Source organism: Kockiozyma suomiensis, assembly GCF_038497685.1.
Source record: "Kockiozyma suomiensis strain NRRL Y-17356 unplaced genomic scaffold V2V93scaffold_3, whole genome shotgun sequence".
Lineage (NCBI taxonomy): Eukaryota > Fungi > Ascomycota > Lipomycetes > Lipomycetales > Lipomycetaceae > Kockiozyma > Kockiozyma suomiensis.
In genome coordinates this window covers 109955-136059 of record NW_027117666.1, presented here as the reverse complement: position 1 = coordinate 136059, position 26105 = coordinate 109955, and the positions used below count along the sequence as shown (strand labels likewise).

The 26105-nt window shown below is 44.1% G+C and overlaps 10 protein-coding genes across 10 annotated transcripts; 4 read left to right on the top strand and 6 right to left on the bottom strand.

Annotated features, from left to right (window-relative positions):
- Positions 1 to 1533: 1533 nt before the first annotated feature.
- On the bottom strand, positions 1534 to 1809 carry V2V93DRAFT_378507 (uncharacterized protein; the record flags this gene model as incomplete). Its single annotated transcript, XM_066911960.1, has 2 exons — positions 1534 to 1693; positions 1754 to 1809. The coding sequence occupies 2 exons, from the start codon at positions 1807 to 1809 to the stop codon at positions 1534 to 1536; spliced, it is 216 nt and encodes a 71-aa protein (XP_066767279.1).
- A 3990-nt stretch (positions 1810 to 5799) lies between these two features.
- On the bottom strand, positions 5800 to 8158 carry V2V93DRAFT_365122 (uncharacterized protein). The gene is made up of 6 exons (XM_066909001.1): positions 7895 to 8158; positions 7676 to 7824; positions 6580 to 7609; positions 6388 to 6511; positions 6205 to 6315; positions 5800 to 6143 (listed from the first exon to the last, which is right to left on the bottom strand). The coding sequence occupies exons 1-6, from the start codon at positions 8022 to 8024 to the stop codon at positions 5984 to 5986; spliced, it is 1704 nt and encodes a 567-aa protein (XP_066767278.1). The 5' UTR covers positions 8025 to 8158; the 3' UTR covers positions 5800 to 5983.
- A 539-nt stretch (positions 8159 to 8697) lies between these two features.
- V2V93DRAFT_365118 (armadillo-type protein) lies at positions 8698 to 11044 on the top strand. The gene is made up of 3 exons (XM_066909000.1): positions 8698 to 9017; positions 9156 to 9829; positions 9894 to 11044. Exons 1-3 carry the CDS (start codon positions 8784 to 8786, stop codon positions 10636 to 10638), a joined length of 1653 nt encoding a protein of 550 aa, XP_066767277.1. The 5' UTR covers positions 8698 to 8783; the 3' UTR covers positions 10639 to 11044.
- V2V93DRAFT_365117 (HIT-like domain-containing protein) lies at positions 10991 to 12163 on the bottom strand. The gene is made up of 2 exons (XM_066908999.1): positions 11840 to 12163; positions 10991 to 11789 (listed from the first exon to the last, which is right to left on the bottom strand). Exons 1-2 carry the CDS (start codon positions 11868 to 11870, stop codon positions 11029 to 11031), a joined length of 792 nt encoding a protein of 263 aa, XP_066767276.1. The 5' UTR covers positions 11871 to 12163; the 3' UTR covers positions 10991 to 11028.
- On the top strand, positions 12029 to 12945 carry V2V93DRAFT_365115 (uncharacterized protein; the record flags this gene model as incomplete). The annotated part of the gene is made up of 2 exons (XM_066908998.1): positions 12029 to 12546; positions 12618 to 12945. Coding segments are annotated over exons 1-2 (617 nt in total), but the record flags the coding sequence as incomplete, so codon positions are not given.
- On the bottom strand, positions 12901 to 17391 carry V2V93DRAFT_365114 (P-loop containing nucleoside triphosphate hydrolase protein). The gene is made up of 4 exons (XM_066908997.1): positions 16946 to 17391; positions 16244 to 16874; positions 13743 to 16191; positions 12901 to 13686 (listed from the first exon to the last, which is right to left on the bottom strand). Exons 1-4 carry the CDS (start codon positions 17189 to 17191, stop codon positions 12918 to 12920), a joined length of 4095 nt encoding a protein of 1364 aa, XP_066767274.1. The 5' UTR covers positions 17192 to 17391; the 3' UTR covers positions 12901 to 12917.
- A 159-nt stretch (positions 17392 to 17550) lies between these two features.
- On the top strand, positions 17551 to 21867 carry V2V93DRAFT_148211 (uncharacterized protein). Its single transcript, XM_066906866.1, has 4 exons — positions 17551 to 19542; positions 19597 to 20049; positions 20108 to 20467; positions 20523 to 21867. Exons 1-4 carry the CDS (start codon positions 17693 to 17695, stop codon positions 21745 to 21747), a joined length of 3888 nt encoding a protein of 1295 aa, XP_066767273.1. The 5' UTR covers positions 17551 to 17692; the 3' UTR covers positions 21748 to 21867.
- Positions 21768 to 23136, bottom strand: V2V93DRAFT_365109 (uncharacterized protein). Its single transcript, XM_066908996.1, has one exon. The coding sequence runs from the start codon at positions 23053 to 23055 to the stop codon at positions 21988 to 21990; it is 1068 nt and encodes a 355-aa protein (XP_066767272.1). The 5' UTR covers positions 23056 to 23136; the 3' UTR covers positions 21768 to 21987.
- A 129-nt stretch (positions 23137 to 23265) lies between these two features.
- V2V93DRAFT_365106 (60S ribosomal protein eL15) lies at positions 23266 to 24421 on the top strand. Its single transcript, XM_066908995.1, has 4 exons — positions 23266 to 23371; positions 23436 to 23461; positions 23686 to 23902; positions 23980 to 24421. Coding segments are annotated over exons 1-4 (612 nt in total). The 5' UTR covers positions 23266 to 23370; the 3' UTR covers positions 24348 to 24421.
- Positions 24422 to 24437: 16 nt separating this feature from the next.
- On the bottom strand, positions 24438 to 25610 carry V2V93DRAFT_365102 (nucleophile aminohydrolase). Its single transcript, XM_066908994.1, has 5 exons — positions 25498 to 25610; positions 25390 to 25438; positions 25153 to 25328; positions 24846 to 25091; positions 24438 to 24786 (listed from the first exon to the last, which is right to left on the bottom strand). Exons 1-5 carry the CDS (start codon positions 25498 to 25500, stop codon positions 24487 to 24489), a joined length of 774 nt encoding a protein of 257 aa, XP_066767270.1. The 5' UTR covers positions 25501 to 25610; the 3' UTR covers positions 24438 to 24486.
- Between the last annotated feature and the right edge of the window lie 495 nt (positions 25611 to 26105).

Here is a 26105-nt window from a genome sequence, read left to right as displayed (position 1 = left end):
ACTGGTGTACGTCAACGTCAATGCTATTGAATGAGCTCAATCAAATGACTCTTTACTAACAGATCCTTGAATATTCATTTCAAGATCATCAATACTACCACCATCTCGCCATCCATCGACTCTTCAATAAAATAGTGAAAGCCAATATAAATTTAAACATCATGCTCTAACTCTAACAGCAATTTGTCATTTTCCCAACTAAATAAGTACAATCCTCACAGTGCAGCGCAGTAATTTAGTTTATTTACCTATTACCGATTCAGGAAGGCAGTATAAATAATCTATTCAGTTTGATATTGTGATAAGGAGGAAGAATAAGTACTTGTCCTTCGGCACGCGCGACAGTTGTATCGAACTACTTGCAGCTACTCTGGAGATTGTCTTATTGAATTAGCTTGAGTTTCGAATTGCCGTACATTCAATCATAATACCATGCGGCTAAATGGAAATCCGCTTGTAATAAGGAATCACAAACTATAGAATAGCACAATTATGCAGATAGAAATTATAGAATTAGAATCAGAAATATAAAGCAACACAAATCAAATCAAATCAAATCAGATTCTACATTCCGTCGTCGCCAACGGGCGCGCATACCAAGGATAGCTTCAGATACCACATGAGCGAATGCTCAAGACTAGTTAGTACTTGAATGTGCTTAGAACCATGAACCACAAATCATGAAGTTTAGAACGCCAAATATCAAAAAGTCAGAATTCGGCACATCCGCGCCGAACAGATAAAGCACGCTATCGTCACTCGGCCGCTGTTATGGCTTTTTGTTTATTTGATTATTTGCTTGTCTGAACTTATCTTTTGAAACGAACGCTCCAGTAGACCAAACTGGCCACAGTCACAGACAAAATCATTCAACAATAGAAATATCCAAAGTAATGCTAAATAGCCGAGCAAAGGGGCCAATTAAGTGCTCCGAACTTTAAACCTCTTAAGAACGCAGAACGCTTGTAAAAGTATAACCAAACTAAGCGGCTTAATTAAGCTAGCCAAATGATACTGCCGTGACGCCATTTCCTACAAAGTTACTACTACACGAGGAGAAAAGAATTTTATAAGTAGCTTATAAAAATATTTTTCTATAAATACAAATGTTACAAATAGAAAAAAAATACCTCTCACAAAAATCCCATCAGCACATTAAGTATGTAACAAAATAAAAAAGAATAGAGGACACAAGTAGCTGAACAGAGATACTGCCTCACTCATAAAAGAAGAAGAACACATATTAAAATAGATGCAGAAAACTCCAAGTAAATCGTCCCAAAACACCTTACAGTGTACCTCTATGCCCTATACAAAGACAAAAACCGAAGCAGCAGCCAACAAGCTAAACACTAGCCATGACTCAAGTTTCACTGGCACTTTAGCTTTACTGAGTAGCAAGAAAAAAAAGTGACAAGACTAGGCTTCAGAAGCGGAGCCGACGGCGTTCATCCCAAGAGATTCGAAACGAATGTAAACGGAAAAACAAAACGACACCGCACTCAAAACTCACGAGAATTGAGGTAAGACCGCTTACAGGACGAGGGCAATACCACCGGCAACGACGGCACCGAGGATACCAGCGCCGACAATGTTCTGGGAGCCAGCAGCAACGGACTCAGTGGCAGAGGGAGTAGCCGAGGTAGGGACGGAGGTGTTAGTGGTGCTAGTGCCGTTGGTAGTGGCGTTGGTACTATAGCAGTGTTAGCAAGACAGGGAGATAAGAGGGAAAGAAAAAAAAAATGAAACATACACAGCAGAGACACCGGCGGCGGCGGCGAGAGCGAGAAGAACGACCTTGAATTGCATTGTGAATATAGTAGGATTAAACGGTTGTAGTAAAGCGAGTGTGAAGAGTGGAAGCAGAAGTGAAGCGGATGGAGGAAAAAATAGGATGGAAAGAAGTGACGAAGGGAGACTGGGAAATATATAAGAGCGCAGAACAGGATAGAACCGACGGACTTGGGCGGGCGCAGCGGATAGGGCGGTAGTGGTACGATAGAGCTGATAGACGAAAGCGTGGCAGAGTATGGTACCCGGTACCTATGAGATATTTTTAGCATTGCCCTCGCCGCGCGGCCCTAAGAATACCCTAGCCCCTATTACCCTAGCCCTGTGGGTGGCAAATGACGATCCGAGAGCATACAAATGACAATTGAGAGGAAGCATTATATTATTACAGAAAGCATATATGATTGATAATAGAATAAGTATTTGTCTTTTATAATCAGTTTGCATTAATGCTGGTGTTAAAAGAATTAGAATTGCTATTATGGAAAAATAAAAGTAAGTCTTTTTTTTCTGTTCAACACCCTTTCTTGCTCTCCCTTTCTTTAACTCACCTCCCTTTCTTTAACTCACTCTCCCTTTCTTCAACTCACAGCCTCTTGACAGACTCGAGATCTCCTGTCTTGTTTTATATTGTAGCAGAAGTTTGCTCAAGTAAACCATGCTAGCGATATCTTTGTAGTAGTAGCAGCGATAGCAAATGACTAGTAGCAATACCTAGTAGATAGACATCAGTCACACCTATCTACAAATAAAGGGAGCCTAAGCGGTAATAGCAGAAAAAAAGGCGTACGAAGCGAGGCAGAGATTAGAGGACAATAAAAAACTGTGTTGCGCCCTTGCCTGATCCGGCTTGCGATGATCGCCTAAGCTTGCATTAGTCTGCTGTGGGTCGTGTGCGCAATTGCTGGCATCAGGCTTCTATCATCCTTAGAATCGATGATCGACGGCATTGATAAGTATGGGGTTGGTAATAGTATTGGTGATATAGCTCACCGGCTGTATTATTCCCTAGCCGAAATTGTCGTTGCAAAGAATGAAGAACTGAAGAACGGTGGAAGCTTGATTGAATCGAAATGTATGAGCTAATCTAACCGCATTTGGAAAAGAGATTAAGCAACCGGCCACTGCCAGGATATTCTTACATTATATTACATTATATTACATTACACTGGATTGACTGACTATACTGATTCTCTATTATGTATCTATACTTGTTATTGTTAAGATAATACCTTTTTGCAATATCTTGCTAGTATTGTTGGCCGACATGGTCTCTGCATTATAGGAGCTTGTTTTGAGTCCATTAAGACTTCGCTGGATTCTACATACTTTTCCATTTTTGTGATTTTATATGTTGGTGGAGGCAGTAAATAATCTCCTCATTTAATCTTTGCTGGAGAAATGGTATTTCTATGTCCGACTCATGAATGCGATAACTACTAGTTGTTGCATATGCCACAAGTTTACAGATCTGTGCATGGATGCCAATGGTTCCTCACACTCAAATCCGAGTTGATCAGGGCTCTGCGGAAATGTATGTTTGTTTTCACAGCTCGAACCAGAGCTGGACTGTTTAGCTGGACTGTTTAGGCTACTCATCTTCAAGCTCAATGTTGTTGTTAATCATCCTGTAACTTGATCCTATATCCTTCCAGTCTACTTCTCTTTGCATTATCCGTCATTAATCCTGCGTCTTTTTTCATTCGAATCTTCTACGTAGTCTTTAAGCTAATGTACCAGACAGGTTCAGTCTGAGACTCGGCACAGTAATGGAAAGTGTAGAGAGTATAAAGAGTATAGAGTACAAATATGAATAAGTAGGTATAAAAGATGACCGTATCTACGCCTGTAGCAACATCTTCGATACCGATTTCTTCATTCAACATTCCAAAGACATTCCAAAGACAATTTAAATCATACAATAGCAAGATTATTGCTGATCTATTGCTTCATCTTGAATCAAGGGTCTTCAAAAAGAGTTAAATTATATCTGTAACACAGGGCCGCAATCTTGGATTTTTAAACTTTGGCGATTGTGAGACACTGCTTTAATGATAATCTCCTCTTTTCAAACTCCTCTATTCAATACTCCAGAATACTACTAGACGCGCCGATATCTTCTTCATAAGCTGTATACACCCTCTATAATTTACAGTCTAATTTAGTATAGGATTGCAATATAATAGCTTGGCTATTTTAATCAGCCTTGGCTATTGCCGGTACCTGGACTCTTTCTATTACACAGCCCTACCCTATGTATCGATATCATATGATTGAGAGAATATTCTCTACTTTGCTGTAGTAATCTTTATCTTTCTTTAGTATATTCGCTCTTTTTCTCTCCCAGGATTGGATTGATTGCTCGACTATCCATCCTAATACTTCTATAAGAATTCCATCAACAGCAAATATTTAAAATTCTAAACGCAAAAGTTTCTCTTTGCTTCGTTTGATTTGTTTTAATCGTAATCGAGACTTTGCTGCTGAACTGAACAGGCATTGCCGGATCGGACGTCATCGTTCGCCTTCTTTTCCGTCTTCTTTCTTTTTCTATCCTTTTTTTTTATTTCCCACTCTGAGTTCATCTATGCAGAATTTCGCTAATTATTGGTAAAACTCGTTTCTTAGTGGCAAAAATATTCTTGTTACCCATGCTCTTCGTAATAGCTAGATAATACGTCATGTTGCATCTAGGCATCCGCGCATTCACTTCAAGTCAATGACGTATCTTGTTTCAATTCAGCACTCACGAACTCACAAGAAGAAATACGATCTGTTTGCTGATAAAATAAACTTTGGTATCTTTTCACGTGTATTATTGTAAAAAGAAGCATTGCAAGAATAAAATAAAAAAACATCGATAATTCTACGCTAGATTGCACGTGTTTAATTCAGGTGTTATACCGGAAATACCGGTGCCCTACTTGGCATCTCAAAAGCTTAAGACTTTGCTAGGTGTTCTACCGCCAGTAAGAGTTAAAATCGAATTATTCACACAAATAGGCGTACACCGGATCGGATCTCAGGTGTCCATACTTAATGAATAGCTACTACTATTCGGCACTCGAAACAGTAGTAATATGCGCGATAATTTACGGAGTGTTTGGGACATATGATAACTGGAAGAACATTGTGGCCTGGGTGCTGGTATCCATATATGTTTACCTACCGTTCGGCGTAGGTCCCAAAATTGGTAGGCGTCAAGTTCTACGTAATCGTACTGGAACTACTTGCAATGGAAGTAATGGGCGTTACACCAAAGGGATTAAACACTTACATAAAACTGATTGGCGGGCGGCCAGGAAATAGCTCAGCGGCGTGACATTCAGACGAGACCGAATTACAAATTGCTTATACCGAAGTCATTAGTTCTAAGCTGTGGAGATCAAGTCTGGTCCTGTGGCGCGCTTTTACGATTTATCGTCAAAAAAATATCTGCTGTTGTGTGCAGAGGTATTGCATTCTCAAGACCCAGGCCGGAGACACCATGCGTCGTTAGCTTGATGATATCGCTCATATTTTAAGCATTACGTAATGATAGCAAATGAATAATGGAGTGATCTGGGGTTTTACGGAGAGTACTTAGGTAATGACGACTCGTACTTTACCGCATATAAGAATAGCGCGAGTGATTAGACTCATATAGCAGTTTCCAAGGAGCTATGGAGCCATAATAATCTGACTAGGAGACCGACCACATCTGACACGTGGATATCATACAACTTGAAAATACAAGGTCCTACCCAGATGACGGAGAATCAATGGCTTCGTATAATAAGAAGGTTGCTATTAGCGGTGCATTAGGCAAAATCTAGCGAAACAACTATGGTCGGAAGAGCCCTCAATTAAAACGTGTCTGTGCTTTATAATTGATAAGGGCGACGGCGTTTCAGGTCAGGTATGATGATGGGGAGCGTGAATCAATTCCGCCGGATTGACTCACAATAGAGCGAGTCAACCTGTGGGTACTGGGTGTAGTGAGTAATACGAGAGGGAGACCAATTTAGATTGACAAATTGTCTATTTTTACAACAATAATTGTAGAACAAATACAGCCATTTCATATTCACTCGCTCGAACACTACTAATTCAACCCAGTTAACGGACTACTGGACAGTTCTGGCTGTCAAATCGGGGTTTTTTTCAAAAAACATATTGGAAACAATGACGACAATAAATCCTTAGTATATAATCACTTGGAAACAATCGTACATTCGTTTATTTGGTAAAATTTTTTTGTCGAATCAGTTGGGCCTCTCTTAACCGTAATCCAGACATTCACAGGCCGGAAGAGACATGCTTTTGCGTCACTGATCTTTGCGAACTTTCTCTCAATTTGAGGAATATTCGTTCTAAACGCTCACTCGTCAGTTTTCTTCTTAACGAAAATAATAAACAAAAGAAAAGCCATACTTTAACGGCTCTAATTCCAAAAACCTAACTGCTTCGGCACCAGAACAAAATGCCATAATATCCTTTGTACTATCTGCAAGCACTAAACTTATGTGAAAATATGCGCCGTCACTATAAATCAAAATCACTGTCAATTTTCCCGTTTGTTAAAAGAGAATTTATATATATATATATATATCTTACTTATGTTGTCTTATCGTACTCTCCCACGATTCTTGAACAAGTCGGCGTATTATACAGCGTACGTGATACGTCTGACCAACTTGGCCTTCATTCATTAATTGCTGAATCGAAATCAAATCATCAACTAACAAAGTTAGTAAAGAATATTACAAAAAAAGAAAGAGAAAAATAGAAGAGAGGTAAAAGACTCACCATCTGACTCGACGCTCGATTGTCGACCCTCCTCCTTGACTTGCTCAGCTTCAGAAATATACTCTGGGCTCGATGACACAGAACTCGGCGCATCCGTCACGTCCGACCGTCTTCGCGAAACTGATTTCTCTGACGCTCTTGTCGAGTCCGAAGTTACCGAACTAGCTCGCTTACGACTCGATGCCGCCGATTCCAAACTCATCGAGTAAGCTCTTTCTCTCGGCGATTTCGCGCGCAGTTCTTCGAGATCCGGAATCGACGCTGCCGCTCGACTTGAATCTCTCCTATTCTTGACCTCAAAGCCACCCATCTCTTTCTCTAACCTCTGTTTGCGTAAACATAACCTTTGCGCCAATGAATCAAGTTTTGACAGTTTCTTTACACGACTATCGTTCGACGCCGCGGCTACTAGATTACTCTGTCTATCCCGATTCTCGTAAAAGCTTACTGTTATATCTTGCAGTTGAATAATATCTCCAACCACGCAATTCTTAGTGATGTATGTATACGGTGTCGGATCGAACTTTATCGTCATGCAATAGCGTCCAGGCGGACTATGGGGATTACTCGTAACCGGGAAATCTGGATTCTCCGTATAATCAGTAATAATGAGTCCATCCAACTTTGTTGAAAACGATGCCACAATCTCGCACACAATGTCATATTTAATGCTCGAGCTCGCTCTCAGGCTTCTCATTGGCATGAGCGATGTCGGCGACGGAGGGCTCCGCGCCGGGACTTCGGCTTCGACTACTTGACTGCTAGACGACGGCGGTCGCGATGTGCCAAGGCCAAATATTTGACTAATTGAGAGGTACTCTGCTCCTTGAGCGGCCCGCTGCATGCTTGTTCTCAGTTTAACGAGGGCGGTGCGAAGAGTCTTTATACTGTTTTCGGATGGATTCTCAGTTGAGGATAAATAAAGGCAGGTTCGATTATTGCTGTTAAGAGCAAGAACATATCCTTTTTGCCCCTCCTTGACGCCTTGAATGTCCTCTGATCCTAGTAATCGGCTCTTCTTTATTTGTAACTGAGACGCGTAGTTAGTATCACTCGGATAAATTCAACACAAGTCAAATAATTAGGAATAGCTCACCCCAGCATTATATATAGCAATCATTGATCCAACGTCAAACTGAGGCTGACCACTTAAATATTGTTGTTCAAAAAACGCATTAAACTGTAAATGCTTTGACGCAAAGCCGGTCGTCGATGGATCACTGATGATCAGCGACAGCATAGTATCTGCAAAAAAGGCGCTTTGCTCAGCTTTGCCATTATCTTCAAAGAAAGTGAAAAGAAAGAGAAAACATACTATTGGCATTTCCTACTGTCCTGACCTTTAGGCTCTCTACTCGGCCGGCGACAATATATCTTGCATTACGATTAGCGCAAACAAATTGTTCCGACAGATCTTTAAACTCAGGACAGAACGTGATATTCATTGGTTTTGATTTCTTCCAGAAAGACAGGTCAGCTCTGATCGTAGAGAATTATTCGACAGTGACTGATCGATTGCAAAGAGCACAGCAGAGCGTGCGACCGCATATATTATGACTATGCAGAAGATAGAGCGCGTTAGACAAAGGCACGCGCGTCGGACCAGTTTAGTGTAGGGTAACGTATGTTTACATGAACGAGCTGGCAAGAGCAAATGATTTGAGTTATGTTTTGGGTCTCTGTCCGGTTTCTTTTGAAGTAGATTTAGATTGCTACGAACATTTAGTAGATACGTAATAAAATAGAGGACTTGCTTATTGCTTTGCATAACTTGGAATTAATAACAAAGCCATTCAACCACGGTCGACTGTCAGTCAGCCATACAATTATCTATAGGCAATAAGAAACCAACAATCAAATTTCAAACACTCGGTATCTCTTCACTTCGCCTAATACCCAGACTATACTTGTCTATGTTCAGTCTATAATCATCTACTCTGGTATCCGTCGCGCTTACTCATTCTAGTCACGTGATTACGCGACTAGCAGTGACCTCAAGTCAGATGTAACCTTGATGTTCTGTGTATATGGCGTAACCGCATAGGTACAGTGCACTTGAGGCTTCATCTATTTACTAGCGACAGCTCACTCCAAAACAAACATACGCCTAAAATCTTAGTCGTCAACTTTTTTTGCTCAATCCGCTTCTCCGCCTCTGTCTCTTCACTTCCTTCTCCCTCTCGCTCAGCCACTCCTACCCCATCATGGATGCTGATTCTACCAGCCGCTTTGTGCCCGAGCATCGTCGGACTAACTTCAAAAATAAAGGTCATTTCCGCGCCGACGAGCTCCGTCGCCGGCGTGAGGAGGCCCAGGTCGAAATCAGAAAGGCCAAACGCGAGGAATCTCTCGCCAAACGTCGCAACTTGACGCTGCCCCAAAACCCGATCGAGACTATCCAGAGTGAGAGTGAGGATGAGTCTACTGCTGAGACCCAGGTATGCTTTTTTTACCTCAATGTTTTTTTTTCTTTTGTGTTTTATTTGGAAAATAGTCTTTATGACGTCAATCATTTGGCATGCGTGTGTGATTTTCTTTTCTGATCTATAAGCTGACTTTTTCTTTCTCTCGCCTAGCTCAATGAGGATCTTCCGGAGATGATTCAGGGTGTATTCTCTGACAACATCGATGCGCAGATCCAATCAACTATCAAATTTAGAAAACTCCTGTCGAAAGAGCGCAACCCGCCCATCGAAAAAGTAATTGAGTGCGGTGTCGTCTCTCGATTTGTTGAGTTTCTCAGATCGCCACACTCAATCATCCAATTCGAGGCTGCCTGGGCTCTGACTAATATTGCCTCTGGATCGTCGCAGCAAACTCGTGTCGTCATTGATGCCGGCGCGATCCCCATCTTTGTCGAGCTACTCGACTCCTCCGAGGCCGACGTGCGCGAGCAGGCAGTCTGGGCACTCGGCAACATCGCTGGTGATTCTCCCGCATGTCGCGATATTGTCTTGAACGCAGGCGCCTTACGTCCCTTGCTTGCGCTCTTGAACGACTCGCGCAAGTTGAGCATGCTCAGAAACGCGACGTGGACGCTCTCCAATTTCTGCCGCGGTAAGGCGCCGCAGCCTGATTGGGCTACGATCTCGACTGCGCTTCCTGTGCTAGCTAGACTTATTTATTCCTTGGACGATGAGGTTTTGATTGATGCCTGCTGGGCTATTTCTTATCTCTCTGACGGTTCGAACGATAAGATCCAGGCTGTCATTGAGGCTGGTATTCCTCGAAGATTAGTCGAGTTGCTTTTGTATGTGTGCTGGATTTATTAATTATACCCTTGCGATTGCATTCACTAACGTGGCTTCCCTTAGGCATCCCAACACTTCGGTCCAGACTCCGGCTCTGCGATCGGTCGGCAATATCGTTACCGGCGATGACGTGCAGACTCAGGTGATCATCAACTTTGGCGCTCTCAACGCCTTGCTCTCTCTTTTGAGTTCCCCCAAAGAGGCCATCCGCAAGGAGGCGTGCTGGACTATTTCCAACATTACCGCTGGCAACAATGCTCAGATTGAAGCCGTCATTTCGAGCAATCTGATCCCGCCATTGATCAACCTTCTTGCAAACGCCGACTTCAAGACCAGAAAGGAGGCTTGCTGGGCTATTTCGAATGCTACCTCGGGCGGCTTGGCTAAACCTGATCAGATCCGATTCCTTGTTTCGCAAGGATGTATCAAACCTCTTTGCGATTTGCTTACCTGCATGGATAATAAGATTATCCAGGTTGCTCTTGATGGTCTTGAGAATATTCTCAAGGTTGGCGAGCAGGATAAGGAGCAGACCAACGGTATCAACGTTTATGCTGTGTACATTGAGGAGGCCGGTGGTATGGAGAAGATCCACGCTACTCAGCAGAATGAAAACGAAGAGATTTACATGAAGGCATACAACATTATCGACAAGTACTTCTCGGAAGAGGATATTGTCGAAGATGCTGATCTCGCTCCTCAGACTGCCGGCGATACTTTCCGATTCGGTGGCCAGGATGCTTCGGCGTACGATGGCACTGGACAGAACTTCAGCTTTGCCAATTCCGATAATACGATGATGTCATAGAATAGCTATAATATCTCTCTCCAATATCATTGCTGCGGCGTCTTTTTCTTTTCTTACTTTTTAATTATTTGACTTATCATTTCACTATTCCCTCTTGTGTGTGTTTTGTTTGCTTCTCGAGAACTGCTAATCCATTTTATAATGTAATTGTTCACTTGTTTTCTTTTATGGATTTTGTAGTCTTGCCGTGTGCGATGTGAGAGTCATAGAAAAATTGTTAGTTTGTTTGTGTTCCAGCCTACATGGATATATGATTTAAATGTGATTTTGTTGTCATGTAACGGGTGTATGGATGGATCTTTTACCATGTACTTCTTTTTTGTGTACAGATGTTTGTGTATAATGTATGTTCTTTCTAATGTATGTATTTATTTCTATTAATCATTTTTATTATGCTATTGCTTTATGCTTTGCGGGCTGGTTTATTGTGCTTGAGATTTCTTCCTTTTCATGCAGCCATGCCTTGAATTCTTCGGCGAGATGAGCGTCCAGCTTTCTAAATTGGTTAGCGAAGTTTCCTCCGCATCGCCAACAAATCAGATCCTTTTTAAGTAATTGTTGAGAATAAAGTTCCTCTTCATTTATTCTTTTATCTGAGACTTTCAAATCCTTTAAATCTTCAAATAAAACGAAAAAATCCGTGTTGAAAGAGTTATAGTGCTTTCTGTTTTTCAGAGACGGAGAGTAATTGTCGACGGAAATTATATGAATGTGTAGATTAGATAATGAAGGACACGCGTGGATGCCTGCTTTTATATCGCTTCCGACAAATTTGCGATTAAATTTTCGTTGCAGGAGCGTGAGCGCAACACCTTTTGCCTCATCGACAGCTGGTTTCAGAAGATTGTAATAATCGTCTTTAAAGGTCGAGATATTTGGACATAGGACTTTGAATGGGTGCAGAGTTGAAATTTCAAGAATTCGAGGAAGAAGAAGGAGATGAATACTTGATTTAGGAAATTTGTCGTAAATCAATGTCGTTGTGTCTGTGTATCTGATGATTGTCTTGTCGTTGAGATGAAGTTTGGGATCGTTGATGTAGATTGCAAGAGCGTCGCGGAAGGATGTGAACTCCTGCTTGCGCTTTTTCGGAGGTGATGAGGACTGCGGTGATAATTTTCGGCGTTTCGAAGAGGCCATCAATTCTGTGACTGATTTAGTTAATAGTTTGTCGTCGTTTCTTGAGATGTTTATAACATACAGGCGTTTCGTTTGCTGGCGTTTTCAGCCATTTCTTTGCAACATTCATATATAAAGTTCAGTTGTTTTGCCGATGAATAAAAAAAGTATTGTTTGACGAACTGAATATCTAGAAGTATATACTATGAAATATAAATCAAAAATCTTGTAACTAGTCGAAAGCATTGCAGTCATCGTGAGGCTGATTAAAGTTCTCGCCCTTCTCGGCACTAGGCGGAAACTTTCAGTATTCTCTCCACACTTTCATTTAACCAGTACAATGAATTATTAAAGAGGATAATGGCGCGACTCCGACGAAAATATCCTCCGAAAAATGTGTTTCCTAGCGCCGCTTACCGAGTTTCTGAGACTGCATCAATTCCGCCAACTTATATTCCCAGGCAACCAACCGTCGACGCTACTTCATCAAGTTTAGCTCATCGTTCTTCACCATCCACACTCCTGGAGCCATTACTATCAAGTACTTCTTCAGCAAGCTCAATATCGGGTCGAAGTTCAAGTACAGCTTCAAGACGACAAGGAAGTACTGGATCAACTGGAGTCGCATCATCAATTCTTACAATCGATAGCCGCCTTGAGAGCGAGAACCGCGAATTGAAGCCGACGTTGCGGAGACAGATCGTGGTTGGATCTACCTTGGTTAGACGAGGTGCTGCCGAACGGCATGGACAGAATTTGAATACTTCCAATTCAATAACTCCATTGAACGTGACTGCCCCCTTCTTTTAAAAATTTTCCAATCTTAATTATACAAATATTGATGTGAGTGTATTAAGCAGTCTACACGAGTACCGACTCTCGATTCAGTTCTTTCATCTCATAAATTTGCAAAACAAGCTACAGATCCGCCCGAACAGGCGGCTACAACGGCGACAAATTCCTCACATTCTTATTTTTCTAGACGACTTTCGCTGGCGAAAGCTATTGCGTCTGCGAAATCTAGCACTTTGACATTGGGTTCTCATAGATAGGTTTTGGATTTTTTCCTCTCAGTAATCGGAGTTTAGCGCGATAGGAATTTGGCTTGGATGGCTTTCATCTAATCTACATATTCGAATAGTATTGTAGAAGACATAAATTTACAGCCCATTTTGATCTATCAACCGCTTAACTACCTGTACAATCTCATGCCCACTCACATCAACTTCTGGAGCCTCGATCTTCAGCGCCAAAATTTGATCTAAAAGTACTCTCATTCTACCCACCAACACACCGATCCTCGCCCAGCATCTTAATCGCACCCAATTACCCACCGTCACGCCCCGACCCAGTAAGTCAGTACCGAGAGTGCCGCAAAACATTAGCAATCCATATCCGCCAAAGGGAGTTAATTCGCGAATAAAAATCTTGGAGGTCGCCATTTTATGGAAAAAAGACATGAACTCGGCACCACCTATAAACGACTGCGCAGTAAACAACGTCGAGCTAGGATGAATAAACACTCGACCGTCGTCTCGCGTAAATAACTTAATAGTTTTAGCTTCCGGATCTAACTCGACAGCTCCAGAACTCATTGCCATGTACTTCTTTTCCGGAAATTGAATGCGCGTGATGGATGGGTTCATTGACGCAGCTAAAATTGTCCGCACAAGACTCAGTTGCTCATTAGTATACGCTGGTGCGGGGGGCAATTTCGTGGATTTTATAAATCCAATCTCTTGCAGGGATTGCAAGTATTGGTCGCGCGTAGACGCAATGTCTTCAAGGGTTCTAAAAGAAAGAAAGTTGTCTTCGCACCACATACGCGCTGAGCGATATCCAGAGGATTTTATTCGCGTCTCCCACTCCATAAACGCACGAGCGTCAGCAATTACATCACCATGGCCATTAGAAAACGCCGATCGGGCTCTAACCTGTTGTTAGTCAAGTCACTTTGTGTGTACTGAAGAAACAGAAAACCTTACACCTTAGCCGCGTCTCGATTCTCAGCAGGAGACATAAACGGAGATCTTGCCGTCAAAATCGAAGCAATAACAGCTGCCATATCCAAACAACCGAAAATAGCGCCGTATACCAGTAGCTTTGCGCATTTAAGATCAGCAGGGATAGTCGACAAATGACTCCCGAGCGGAGTCAATTCAGATGTAAATTCATCGAGCGCGCCAACCTGAATCAGAACATTGCGAGCAGATTCGATCGCCATGACATCAGGAGGATCCAAAGCCTCGCCTAAGAACTTGCCTGCGTCGCCAACTTTCATTGCCTTTACCATCAGATAAATCTGTTCGAGCGGCGTTCGTCCAATTTCAGGTACTTGACGAACCGGCATCCGCTCAACTTCAGCCTTGGCGGTGTACAGTTTGTAGCAAGAACCCTTCGATACTCGTCCGGCTCGCCCTCGTCGCTGTTTTGCAGCTGCTTGCGATACCCACGTTTCCACTAAACGTGTCATATTTGATTGCGGATCAAATTCGGTCTCCTTGACACGCCCAGAATCAACAACGGCGACCACGTCAGGAATAGTGATCGATGTCTCGGCAACATTCGTCGCCGCAACCACTTTGCGCTTGCCAGCCGGGGGAGATAAAAATACTTTACGTTGATCAGACGGAATCAGCGAAGCATGGAGCGGCAAGCAATGAAAATGAGACGATGCCGAAGAAATTGTTGATATACATCTCGAAATTTCGGCTGTTCCTGGTAAAAAAATCAGGATTGCACCATCTTTATCCCCAAGCGACTTGTCAATATATTTGACCACTGCGGCGAGAAAATCATAATTGATACGATCTCCTAGTGCAGCGATGTATTTGCCCATTAACGAGTCTTCATATTCTTCCTCAGTCATCGTAGATTCTTCTTGCTTTGGTGCGTGACGATCTGTATAATCATCAATACTTCGTACTTTCTTGTTCGTATATTCTTCAGTCTTTTTGCTGAACTTGACTCCTTGCAGGGAAGGACGAAATCCCGTAGCTCGCAGAATATCATCTACATAAATATCTTGAACAGGAAACGTGCGACCTTCAATATTAACATGTCCCGCCCCACCAAAGTAATTTGCAAACATCGCCGCATCAACGGTAGCGCTCATCAACACTATTTTGATCCTTTTATTCACCTGCGCTAATCTTTTTAAAATGATTAACAAAAAGTCACTATCGAGCGAGCGCTCATGAACTTCGTCGATAAAGATATGACTGACGTTTTTTAGCGCGCTCTGCGGGTCGACCTGCAGCATTCTTAAAACCACACCGGTAGTCATAAATCGTAGCTGCGTAGCTGCAGAGACCTTCGACTCGCCACGAATAACATATCCTACCTGTTCACCAACAGCACATCCACGTTCGTCAGCCACTCGAGCAGCAAGTCCCATGGCGGAAATACGTCGCGGCTGCGTGCACAGCATATTTGCGGTGTTTCCATTACCGGCCTCGATAAGGTCGTCTAGTACAAATTGCAAAGACTGAGTAGATTTTCCAGAACCGGTTTCGCCTGTGATTAACGTGACTTGATTTCTGCGAATCGTCTCGACAATTATTTCGCGTTTTTTCCAGGCCGGTAACGATATTCGGGAGTTTATCATTGCTTCCATCTTTGGATCATTCAATTTCCTCATCAACTTCTCCTTCAATTCTTGAGAGCTGACACGGATGGGACCTAATCGACCGGAAGATCTCTGTGCATTTCGGCCCTTTCCAAGATTCATACTCGCAAAAATATCACTTATCGTATCACCTTCGCCAGAATACGTGATTCCGTAGATTGCCCCTGAAAGCGATTTTAGCTTTACAGGATGTTTAACTATATCGACAAGATTCTCCTGCATCCATTCGACGATATCGAAAATCATTGGTACAGATACAAGATTCTCTGCGGCATAGTTTGCTGCTTTTAGCACGGCTGATAGACGAATATAGGCAGGCAGATTCTTTGGCCGATTGTTCTCGGTGGCAAATAGTGAAATAGATGGAATCCTATAAGCAGGATAGCCGGAAGACTTGTGGAAACGTAGTGATAGATTATCCTTGTTGTATAAAGGAGATGAGGGAAGAGATAATTTGATTTCGATGAATTCCGATAGCGGATTAGCAAATCGATCGCCATAAATGGCCGCCAGCGTCTCGATTTCTTCGTTCCATGCCACTTCCACGCCGACGTCTTCAATAAATTCAAAAACTGCTTCCGGATATTGCAATGAAAAAATGAGCTTCTCGATGGCTTTGCACTCGTCGCCAGAAAACTCTTCGATTGTCTCGCGCGCCAATTCAGCAGGAAAACCAGCTTGTGAGAGTCTTTTCACGGCATATTCTAACTGGATCGATCCGGTAATAAGAGTTACTCCTGGGGTGTAGTTTTCGGGAAGAAATCTGGGAGGCAGATCGTCTTCTGGAACATGGATCAGTAGCCATTCTAAAAACAAAGTAAGTATTTTTTCCTCTATGGTTACAAAAGAAGTAAATACCCAACGCTTCCTGCTTAAAAGAAGTATATTTGGTGGCTTCAACAACATGCACATCACGAAACCCAAGTCCAATGAGCTCATTTATCTCTTCGTCTGATATACTTCCTTTCTTTGAGTCGCCACTCTCCCAAACATGATACCTTCTAATACAAGTCTCAACCAACGCGCGCACATCTCGCGACATTTCAATAGATGGTACTCTCTCCCAACCTTTCTTTGACACGGTGGACTGACGGGGTGCCACGATGCCTGCTTCAATTGCGGCTTTCTCTTCTTTCTTCTCTTGCTGCTTTGCGGCGACGGCAGCCTTCGCGTCATTTTGCTCTCTTTGAACCAAAAATGGATCTGCTGAATAATGATGTGCTTTTCCAGCTTTAACATCTTGTCGCCTTATGTCTTCCATTTTCCGCCACAGCGTCTTGTGTTCGCCGGGAAGAATCATTGCCATGTTTTTGTGGGATGCGATTCGATGTAAGGCGAATGTAGCTGCAAAGTGACGTGCTTCTAAGGCTGTCGGTTGTGGATCAAGAAGCGAATCTGGTGGTCTGAATTTGACTGTCTCTATCTGACTTGTCTTTGGGTTACGAACCGCAAGTATCGCTGTCGCCGTAAACCCGCCTGGTGAATGGATCTTCCAATTTAGCATCGTTAGCACTCTCAATTGATAACTTGACCAGCAAGACTCTTTAATCATATACACACCATATCGTAATTCACTTTTTCCCATCCCTGCTTCTGACAATGCTCGTGTAGAAGCGTGGCCGGCAGCTTCCCCGTCCACGACGACGACGAAGCGACGATGGATTTTGCCGACGGCGCGGACTTTTGCAGCGGAAGCTGTCCTTCAGCAATTGCTGTAGTCTTTGCTTTTGATTTAGACGAGTTCCCAGCATTGCCTGAGACTATTATGCCTCGAGAGGCATTCGATTTGCGGTCGCCCTTCGCCATTGCTCAGGACACAAACACACAGTGAGCACTCGCTATACAATTTTTTCTGGATTTGGTTTAGTGAACGCGTTGGGAGTCGAATGCCACTCTACATTCTGCACTACTCCATTCCAGACCTTGTCTAAAAGACTAGTCTGTAACAAGTAGCTATTACTCAATAGTTTAACTGTATTCTTTAATAATTGCCGAATCCACTAGTGGTTCAGCGCAGATTCAATTTATGAGTCAACTTTCATTCTATAGCCAGCTACTGTGCCACAATGCGCCGCACGCAAGCGCATAATGTGCGCACATTGGGTCTTGTGTCGTCATCTGCCACATATTGTGGCGCATACAGAGCTTTTTGGGTGTTTGCGTCGGATTTCTCATCGCTAGTCATAAACATTTATAACAGGTCCACTTCCTCTCTTTTTCTCTAGCTTTTCTTTTTTTATTTGAGCTGTCTCTCTACTAGCGGCGTCTTGATATTTGCAACTACTTTTGTATATATTCATACACATTATGGCTGCAGAAGTGGAGGCGCAGCGGCAACTACCTATGTCCGACAGAACCACTAATCCAGCAGCGACAGAAGATCTCTCTAGGCATCGACAGCGTGGCGACAACCGTTCCAGCGAAAATTCCGAATCTGGAAACAAGCATTCTAGAGGATCTAGACGTCGTGGACAGAAGCAGCCCGCGAAAGGGCCTGAAAATGAGGCATCCAAGGTACTCGACGATATCGGCGATGCTACCGTGTCAACTGGTTCACGACGCAGTAGACGCTCTCGAATAGAACGGAAAGGTAATGCGAACGATTTTACTGAACAAGACGCCAATGGCCTGTCATCGCATACAAGCCAAAATAGCAGCAATCAGGTGCGAACTCTGGATCCTAGCGATTCTGGTCCTTCCTCTTCCACTTCAAGACAAAGAAACAGAAATAGACGCGCGAACAATAAAAATGACAGACTGGCGGATTCTGATGAGACTTATTCTGCCAATAATACGTTGAACGTGACCGCACAGGAATTCGTGCCGTCGGGAATAGGTATCGAAGCGTTCATCAACCAGCCGTCGCCGCATCAGCAGCCTTCTACTAGAACTCGTCGTCGCGAGCGTGGCACTGGTAGCGTGCCCAAAGAAGTTGTACGTTTACAATCTCAGGCACTTAAAACGAATCGTGCTCGAAATAACTTTGGTGCGCAACTGACAATTCCGTCAGCCGACGACGAGGAGCATGAGCATGAAACCCACCAGCACGCTCATCGCCCACCACCAACCTCGTCACTCGATCTGCATGAATATTTTTCTGGTCATGATTTGTCGGATAATTCGCTGGCTGTTAGCATGCTCCAAGATATTCACTCTGGGGCCTATGAGTGCATGATCTGTATCAGCCCTGTCACTCGCAAATCAAAAATCTGGACATGTGCAACATGTTATCGCTCTTTCCATATTAACTGCATTCAGAAATGGGCGAAACAGATTAAAGACACGGCTGCTGCAGCCCCAGGTGCAGACCCTACAATTCCAATTGCTTGGCGGTGCCCCGGCTGTCAAACTGCTCGTCAGGAGATTCCTGATCGCTACCGCTGCTGGTGCGGCAAAGTTGAGAATCCTGACCAGTCACCATTATTTCCACCGCATAGCTGTGGCCAGATTTGCTCGCATGAATATCCAAACTGTCCGCATGTTTGTAATATATCTTGCCATCCTGGGCCACATCCGAAATGTACCGCTATGGGACCACCGCTTGACTGTTTCTGCGGTAAATCAAACACTCAATGGCGATGCGTAGATACCAAATATGACGGGTGGAGTTGTGGAGTTGTTTGTGGGGAGATGATGGCTTGTGGGGTACACACATGTCCTCGACCTTGTCATACTGGGCTATGTGGGCCTTGCGAGGCTCCTATACATAGTAGCTGCTATTGTGGAAAGGAAGACAAGGATATCAAGTGTTGCCAAACTTTGCCTGCTCGCAAAAGTTTTTTCATTGATGAAGATGGCGACGAAGCATGGTGGACTGGAATCTGGAAGTGCGATAACAAGTGCGGCAGGGACTTGGACTGCGGCGTTCACAGCTGCGAAAAGACGTGCCACGTTCAAGATCTCGAACCAGCTCACTGTCCACTTAGTCCCGATGTAATTACATCGTGTCCGTGTGGAAAGCATTCTGTCTCTGAAATATTAGGACACGAGCGGGCGAGTTGCGAAGACCCTATTCCCACGTGTCGCGACCAGTGCGAAAAAACTTTGCTTTGTGGACATCAATGTAAGCTAGTTTGTCATTCTGGAGCTTGCGGACCTTGTGTGGAAGAAGTTATTGTTCCCTGTGTTTGTGGATACAATCAGATTACTCTTCCTTGGTAAGTTTTTGAGAGTTTATTCAACTTGAAATTTATATTAATAGATTTTTTAAGTGCGGACTTGATTTTTGGTACACCTCACTGCAAAAGAATTTGCCGAGTTCAACTCAACTGCCAGCGTCATGAGTGCGGTAAACCATGTTGTCCAGGAGAGAAACCTGGCCTGGAGCGAGTCTCAAAGTATCGCCGGAAAGACATAATACAGCAACAGCAAGCACTTGAAGATATCATCGAACCGCAACATATCTGTACAGTTACCTGTAACAATATGCTTAAATGTGGAAATCATCGATGTCAGATAACTTGTCATCGCGGACCTTGTCCTCCGTGTCTTGAAGCAAGCTTTGATGAACTTTCGTGTCACTGCGGGAGAACGAAGATGATGCCGCCGATTCCTTGTGGCACTAAACCACCCAAATGCACCTATCAGTGCACAAGAGTACCTGAATGTGGACACCCTGCTGTGAAGCATAACTGTCATCTCGATAGTGAAGAGTGTCCCAAATGGTAATGAAAATGCGGCAATTTACAACTTTCTAGATAAGCACAACTAACTAGAATCCAGTCCATATTTTGTCGAACGCCGATGCATGTGCGACAAGTCGTTTCTGAAGAACCAGCCATGTAGCCGCCGCAACGTATCTTGCGGCACTATCTGTAACAAGCTTCTATCTTGCGGTTCTCATCACTGCAAGAAACCATGTCATCGCGAAGGCGAGTGCGAATCGCCTTGCAAACAGCAATGCGGCAAAGTTAAATCGTGCGGGCATCCCGATGAGACGCCATGTCATTCACCTTTCCAGTGTGAGGAAGACAAACCCTGTCCTACGCCAATTGAAATCCAATGCCATTGTGGGAATCTTAAGAGGACTGTGAAATGCAATGCTACCAAAACGACAAAGTCGCCATTGAGAGTGATCAAATGGTGAGATCTTTCCTTTAATCTTAATATTTGCGTCTGGCGACTAACTATCGAAAAGTAATGACCAATGCGCGCTCCTGGCTCGCAATGCTAAACTGGCCGAGGCATTAAATATCGATACTGAAGTATCGTCAGCGTCGTCAAGCACCGTCACTCATTCTGATATCACACTACGTTTGTATGGAACCAACAAGAAGTGGTGCGAGGGTATTGAAAAAATCATCGACTCATTCGTCGTATCTTCGGCTGCCAAACGTTCTTTGGCATTCCCTCCTATGCGCAGCCAGCAGCGACAATTCATTCACTGCATTGCTGAAGCATATAACCTTGATTCCGAAAGCCAGGATCCAGAACCTCATCGCTCAGTAGTATTACATCGCACTTCGCGCACTGCGTTACCGGAGCGGAATCTTTCGCAAGCACACGCGATCTGGACGAAGAAACAACAGAGCTCTGGAGCACCTAAACTTGGATCTATGAATAGTAGTATGCCGCTGCAAATGCGCCGGACGCCAAAACAGGCATATAACGCTATTCTCTTGGAGAATGTTCAGTTTGGCCTGACTCGTGTCGAATTAGAGCGTAGCATTGATAACATGATGGCTAGAAATGCTGTTTCAGACTTGCGGTTCACAGCCTCATGGATTACTGATGAGGATGTTATCTTAATCCAGCGCAATGGATCAGAACTTGGTCTTCAAGTTGGACAAATTGAGCATGAGCTATTGGTGATCAAGCCGAGCTTGAAAAGATTTATTACGGCAGAGCAGCGGCTTGCTAAAGTTGTCGAACTGTGCTGGCTGACGCGCGACAATGTCATTGCCTATCGCGAGAGCTCAGACGAGAGCAAGTCTTCGAGCGGCGCATGGTCGACAGTTACAACGCCTTCCTCGAGTAATGCTAATTTGAAAGCCAAATTTGCGTCCTATAACGTATTTGCCGCGCTGGGAGCTACGGCACCAAAGTCTACGGCAGAAAGCTCCGCTGTGGCGAAAAAGGCAAAGAAGGAGCCGCAGCCTGTAGCAACGTCTTGGGAGGAGTTGGATGAGGACGAGAACAAGAATGAAGCTCCGGCTGAGAATACATCGATAGAGCAGTCTGTGGATACTTCTTTGTCTGTTGCCGAGCTGGCAAGCACCATGGACGCATTGACCGAAAATGAATTTCAAGATACCACAGAAGAATCTGTGAGAGAAGTTGCGGCCGGCGATGTATCCGAGTCAAGCTCAGCAACCGAAGATGTATCTGCATCAACTGTAGATATACATGAAACTATAGAATAAGAGCATACGGAGAGCATTTTGGGAGGTTTCGGTGTTTGTGTTGACTATGTACTTGAACTACATCAATTTTAGCGATGCCACTGCATGAATAAAAGTTTTACAGAGATCAAAATAGAATGCTAGAATTGAGTTGATTTGTAACTGCAACAATAAAAAAAAGATAAGGTATCTGGGATACTGCTGAGACTGAACAAGGCAAGGCTATTATTGACAAGACAAAATTAACAGCAAACAGAACAGCTATGGTCTTTTTCTCGGCGGCACTCGAGAACCCGGCGGCAGAGGAGGGGATCGCTTTCTTAGCGCATAGCGGCAATCAAACACGGTCTCGTCTTCAAGGCTGTTGGGAGGGTTTGGAGGGGTATCTGACTGAAGCGGATCAACGGGCGAATAAGCTGGCGGCGCAAGGTTTCTTGGTCCACGAAAAGAGGCAACGGGAAGCTGTGGGGGATTAGAAACCATTGGTGTCAACGGTCGCAAATCTGAATATGTTGGAGTGCGTCGCTCGTTTGATCTCGTGGTTCGCGGGTTAGAGCGTAAGCTTATTGGACTGACTGAGTTGCGCGAGCCATCGTTATTCAGTTCCATATCTGTGCCAGTTTCGTACATATGACAAGACTGACTGGGCATCTGAATAGGAGACACCTCACTAAGAATTTCAGGCGGTAGATTATTCAAATCTGAAAGCGCGCGCGGTTTATGTGGAGGCTCGGATCTTCGATCTCGCTCATATATCGCAATGCACGAGACAAAAAGCCAGTATAGAAGTAAAAAGCAAGAAACAATCCAATTATGGTTACGCCCGATGGAGAAGTCGTGCGAACTTGCGCTGTCGGCGTTCCCGAATCGCTTTCCTCCAGCCACCGTGAAAATCAGAAAACAGAGACAGAGAAATAGAGACAGAGGATAAAAATTTCGTATCTGGACAGAAATAGCAGGACTAACCTTAACCATGGAGAAGACAATGCTGATAGCAGCGAAAAAAATTCCGCCAAGCAGTTTTATCTCTGTTCTGTTAGTCTCTATGCCGCGATTGCGAGCACGATAAGTATCTTGTAGATCCTGAGCATACAAGATCATCAAAGTAACGCCGCCTAGCGCACCGCACATGTTCACCAAAGCGTTCACCCATAAACTCATCACTCTGTATCCATTATCAGGATTTGTGCGGCCGAGACAGCAGTTTGCCACGTTGGCGCAAAAGATTCGAATCGGTGTTAGAAAAGTATTTGGCGGCTCAGGCGCGCGGTCGCGAGCGGCAGCGTAGTCGACATAGGCTAGTCTTAGCGAGCGATTTCGTCGAGTCATTACTTCAACTTAATAAATATACAAATGTAGACTGTTCTAAACAAAATTTGCGCAGAAGGAGACAAGTGCGCGCGACGGTCACGAGCAAGAAATGGGCCGGACGGTCAGACTAGCATAACATTGTTTTTAAACTTCCCAAAAGGTAGCCCTAACCGGATAGTAGATGTAGGGTTTACAAATAGCAGTCACACTTTGGGACAGAGTTGTAGGGTTTGTGCTGGGCCCGCCGCACTTGGTCTGTCAACGCAAGCAAACCTCCTACGTCTCGAATCCAACCCTTTCAGCAACACCAAGTCAGCAACAGGTTCATTAACAAGTAAGAATATTCCTTTCTGCAATAACGATTTCATAGATTAAATGATACTAATTTGATATTTTAGTGGGTGCCTATAAATATTTGGAAGAGGTATGAGTCGAATAGCTGGGTTTGAAGAGTTTCATGACCGCTGTATTCAAATTCTATGTTTCTTGAGATCTTGCAGCATATCTCTCCATTATCCAGTCATTAAGCGTGATATAAAGGCAGATGAAAGAGTTATGCTATTGGGTTAAAATAAATAACGTGAAAAGAAATAGGCGTTTGAATGCTCGCGATCTGAATAAAATGAAATACTAACTATACTATTACAGCTCCAACGTAAGAAGCAGTCGGATGTTCTCCGCTTCTTGCTTCGTGTCCGCTGCTGGGAGTACCGTCAGTTGAACGTTGTCCACCGTGCGTCGCGTCCTTCGCGCCCGGACAAGGCTCGTCGTCTCGGATACAAGGCCAAGCAGGGCTTTGTCATCTACAGAATCCGCGTTCGTCGTGGAGGCCGCAAGAAACCCGTCCACAAGGGTGCTACCTATGGTATGCTAATGCAGTTTTAAAAGATGTGAAAGAAAGAAAAAAACATGGAAGCTGACATTTTTTTTTCTTTTGAATAGGTAAGCCCACCAACATGGGAGTTAACCAGCTCAAGTACCAGCGCTCGCTCCGCACCACCGCTGAGGAGCGTGTTGGCCGTCGTTGCCCCAACTTGCGTGTCCTTAACTCGTACTGGGTCAATCAGGACTCGTCGTACAAGTACTTCGAGGTTATCCTCGTTGACCCGCAGCACAACGCTATCCGCAACTCAGCCAAGTACAACTGGATCGCGAACCCTGTGCACAAGCACCGCGAGTCGCGTGGTCTCACAAGCGCCGGCAAGGCTTCGCGTGGTATCCAGAAGGGACACGGATACAACAAGACCAACAGCGGCAGAAGACACACCTGGAAGCTGCACAACACTCTCAGCTTGTGGAGATACCGTTAGAGTGCTGGCAAAAGTTCTTAAAAAGTATTTCTGTTGTGTTACTTTACATATAATATAGTTGTTTTATGACCCAAGTAATAAGTAAATGAGTAGTAGTTTGACGTAGCTGTATTATGTGGGAAAATGCTATGATACAAGTTTAGTCCTCATCCATCTCATCGTCATCGTCATCGTCATCATCATCCTCAGCCTTTGCCAGTCTCTCGGCTTCGTCTAGAAGGTCCTTTGGCACAAACTGATGATCACCACCGGTTTCGGAGGTGGAAACCCAAGAGATCTCGAGCTCAAAATCTTTGTCTTTAGAGTCGTCGTGCGCAATGTAGATGATCTTTGCGGCGGCTTTGACGGCGTCGCGTGCCGAGATGTTTGGTAAGTCTAATTTCTCTAGTTCTGATTTTGCTGCTTGGCGGCCTTTTCCTGTAGCAGCTCCCATGTATCCCTGAGGCAAGAAATATAGTTAGTGAGTAGTTAACGTGAGAGCAAAGGTGGATGACACACCCAGAACGCGCCGGATGGCTCGATAGTGTAAAGATGAGGGCCGGACTTGTCTACGCCACCGACGATGACGGAGACACCAAATGGACGCACAGAGGAATAGCAAGTGTAGGCTTGAACGTAACCGGAAAGACGATCGGCTAAGATGGGCACGCCGATAGGGGACTTGTACAGACCTCGCCAGCTGTAAGATTCGGATCTGCCACGGTCGACGAGATGACGACCGTCGGGAGTGAGTCCGGAGTAGGCCTGACACAAAGAAGAAATTAGAAAGCAATAAACTAAAGTCCTAACGAGATTAACGACATACGACACCGACATGCTTGTCAATAGTCTGGATCTTCTTGTTGGCACCAGGAACGAGTAGCTTCGAAGACACGATCTTTTCAACAGCAAAGACGACACCATCAGCGCATCGGATCCCAATTGCAGTACCATCTGCCTCTACAGCCTTGCTTGCGTACTCGACTTGGAAATTCCGGCCATCTGAAGTAGAAAACGAAGGTTAGATTGAGGATCATAAAGACGTGGAAGGTGGGAGACGTACCTGGACTAAAGACGCTGTTGCTGAGATCGTAGCCGGTGCCAATAGATGTCTGGAGAGGGAGAAGTTAGAGCATGACTTATATATACAGTATTACAGTAGAAAGAGTACCATTGTTGGTGATGGAGTAAGGAAAGAATGGGTGTGAGAGAGTGTGCGATGGAGACGAGTGTGGAAGGGCCGAGGATTACACCGCCACGTACGCACCGCCACGGATGACTGGCAAGCCACCGCGTAGAATTTTCAGAAGAAATTTAGTTACGATTGTTTCTCAAAGCGCTTTTATGAGTCTATGATGATAATAATAATAATAGTATTCTACAATTAAATACAAAATGTCCCGCAGATCATTGCACCTAGCCTCATCCGGGACCACGAAGGGCACACCTTAGAATGAACAAACATTCAGAAAGCTCGCTGCACCCAAGATCTGTTGATATTTCTTCTCCATTTGAACTGCCTAGATTCACATACCTCCTCGATAAGCACTATAAAGTGCTCTTCTCATAGGAATACTTGTATTCGGACTCAAAGCCCGCGGTCCAATGTTAAAAAGCGTTAAAAAAAAAAGAAAAAAGAAAAAGAAAACAGCGGAGCGAGCAATCTCTATTTAAATGCCAGCAATCGTCAAACCCTAAGGGTTTAGTACAATAATTACGTCACTATCACGTGATGTAAAACTACTCTTGCAAATGCCTGAAACTTTTCCATTCGGCAGC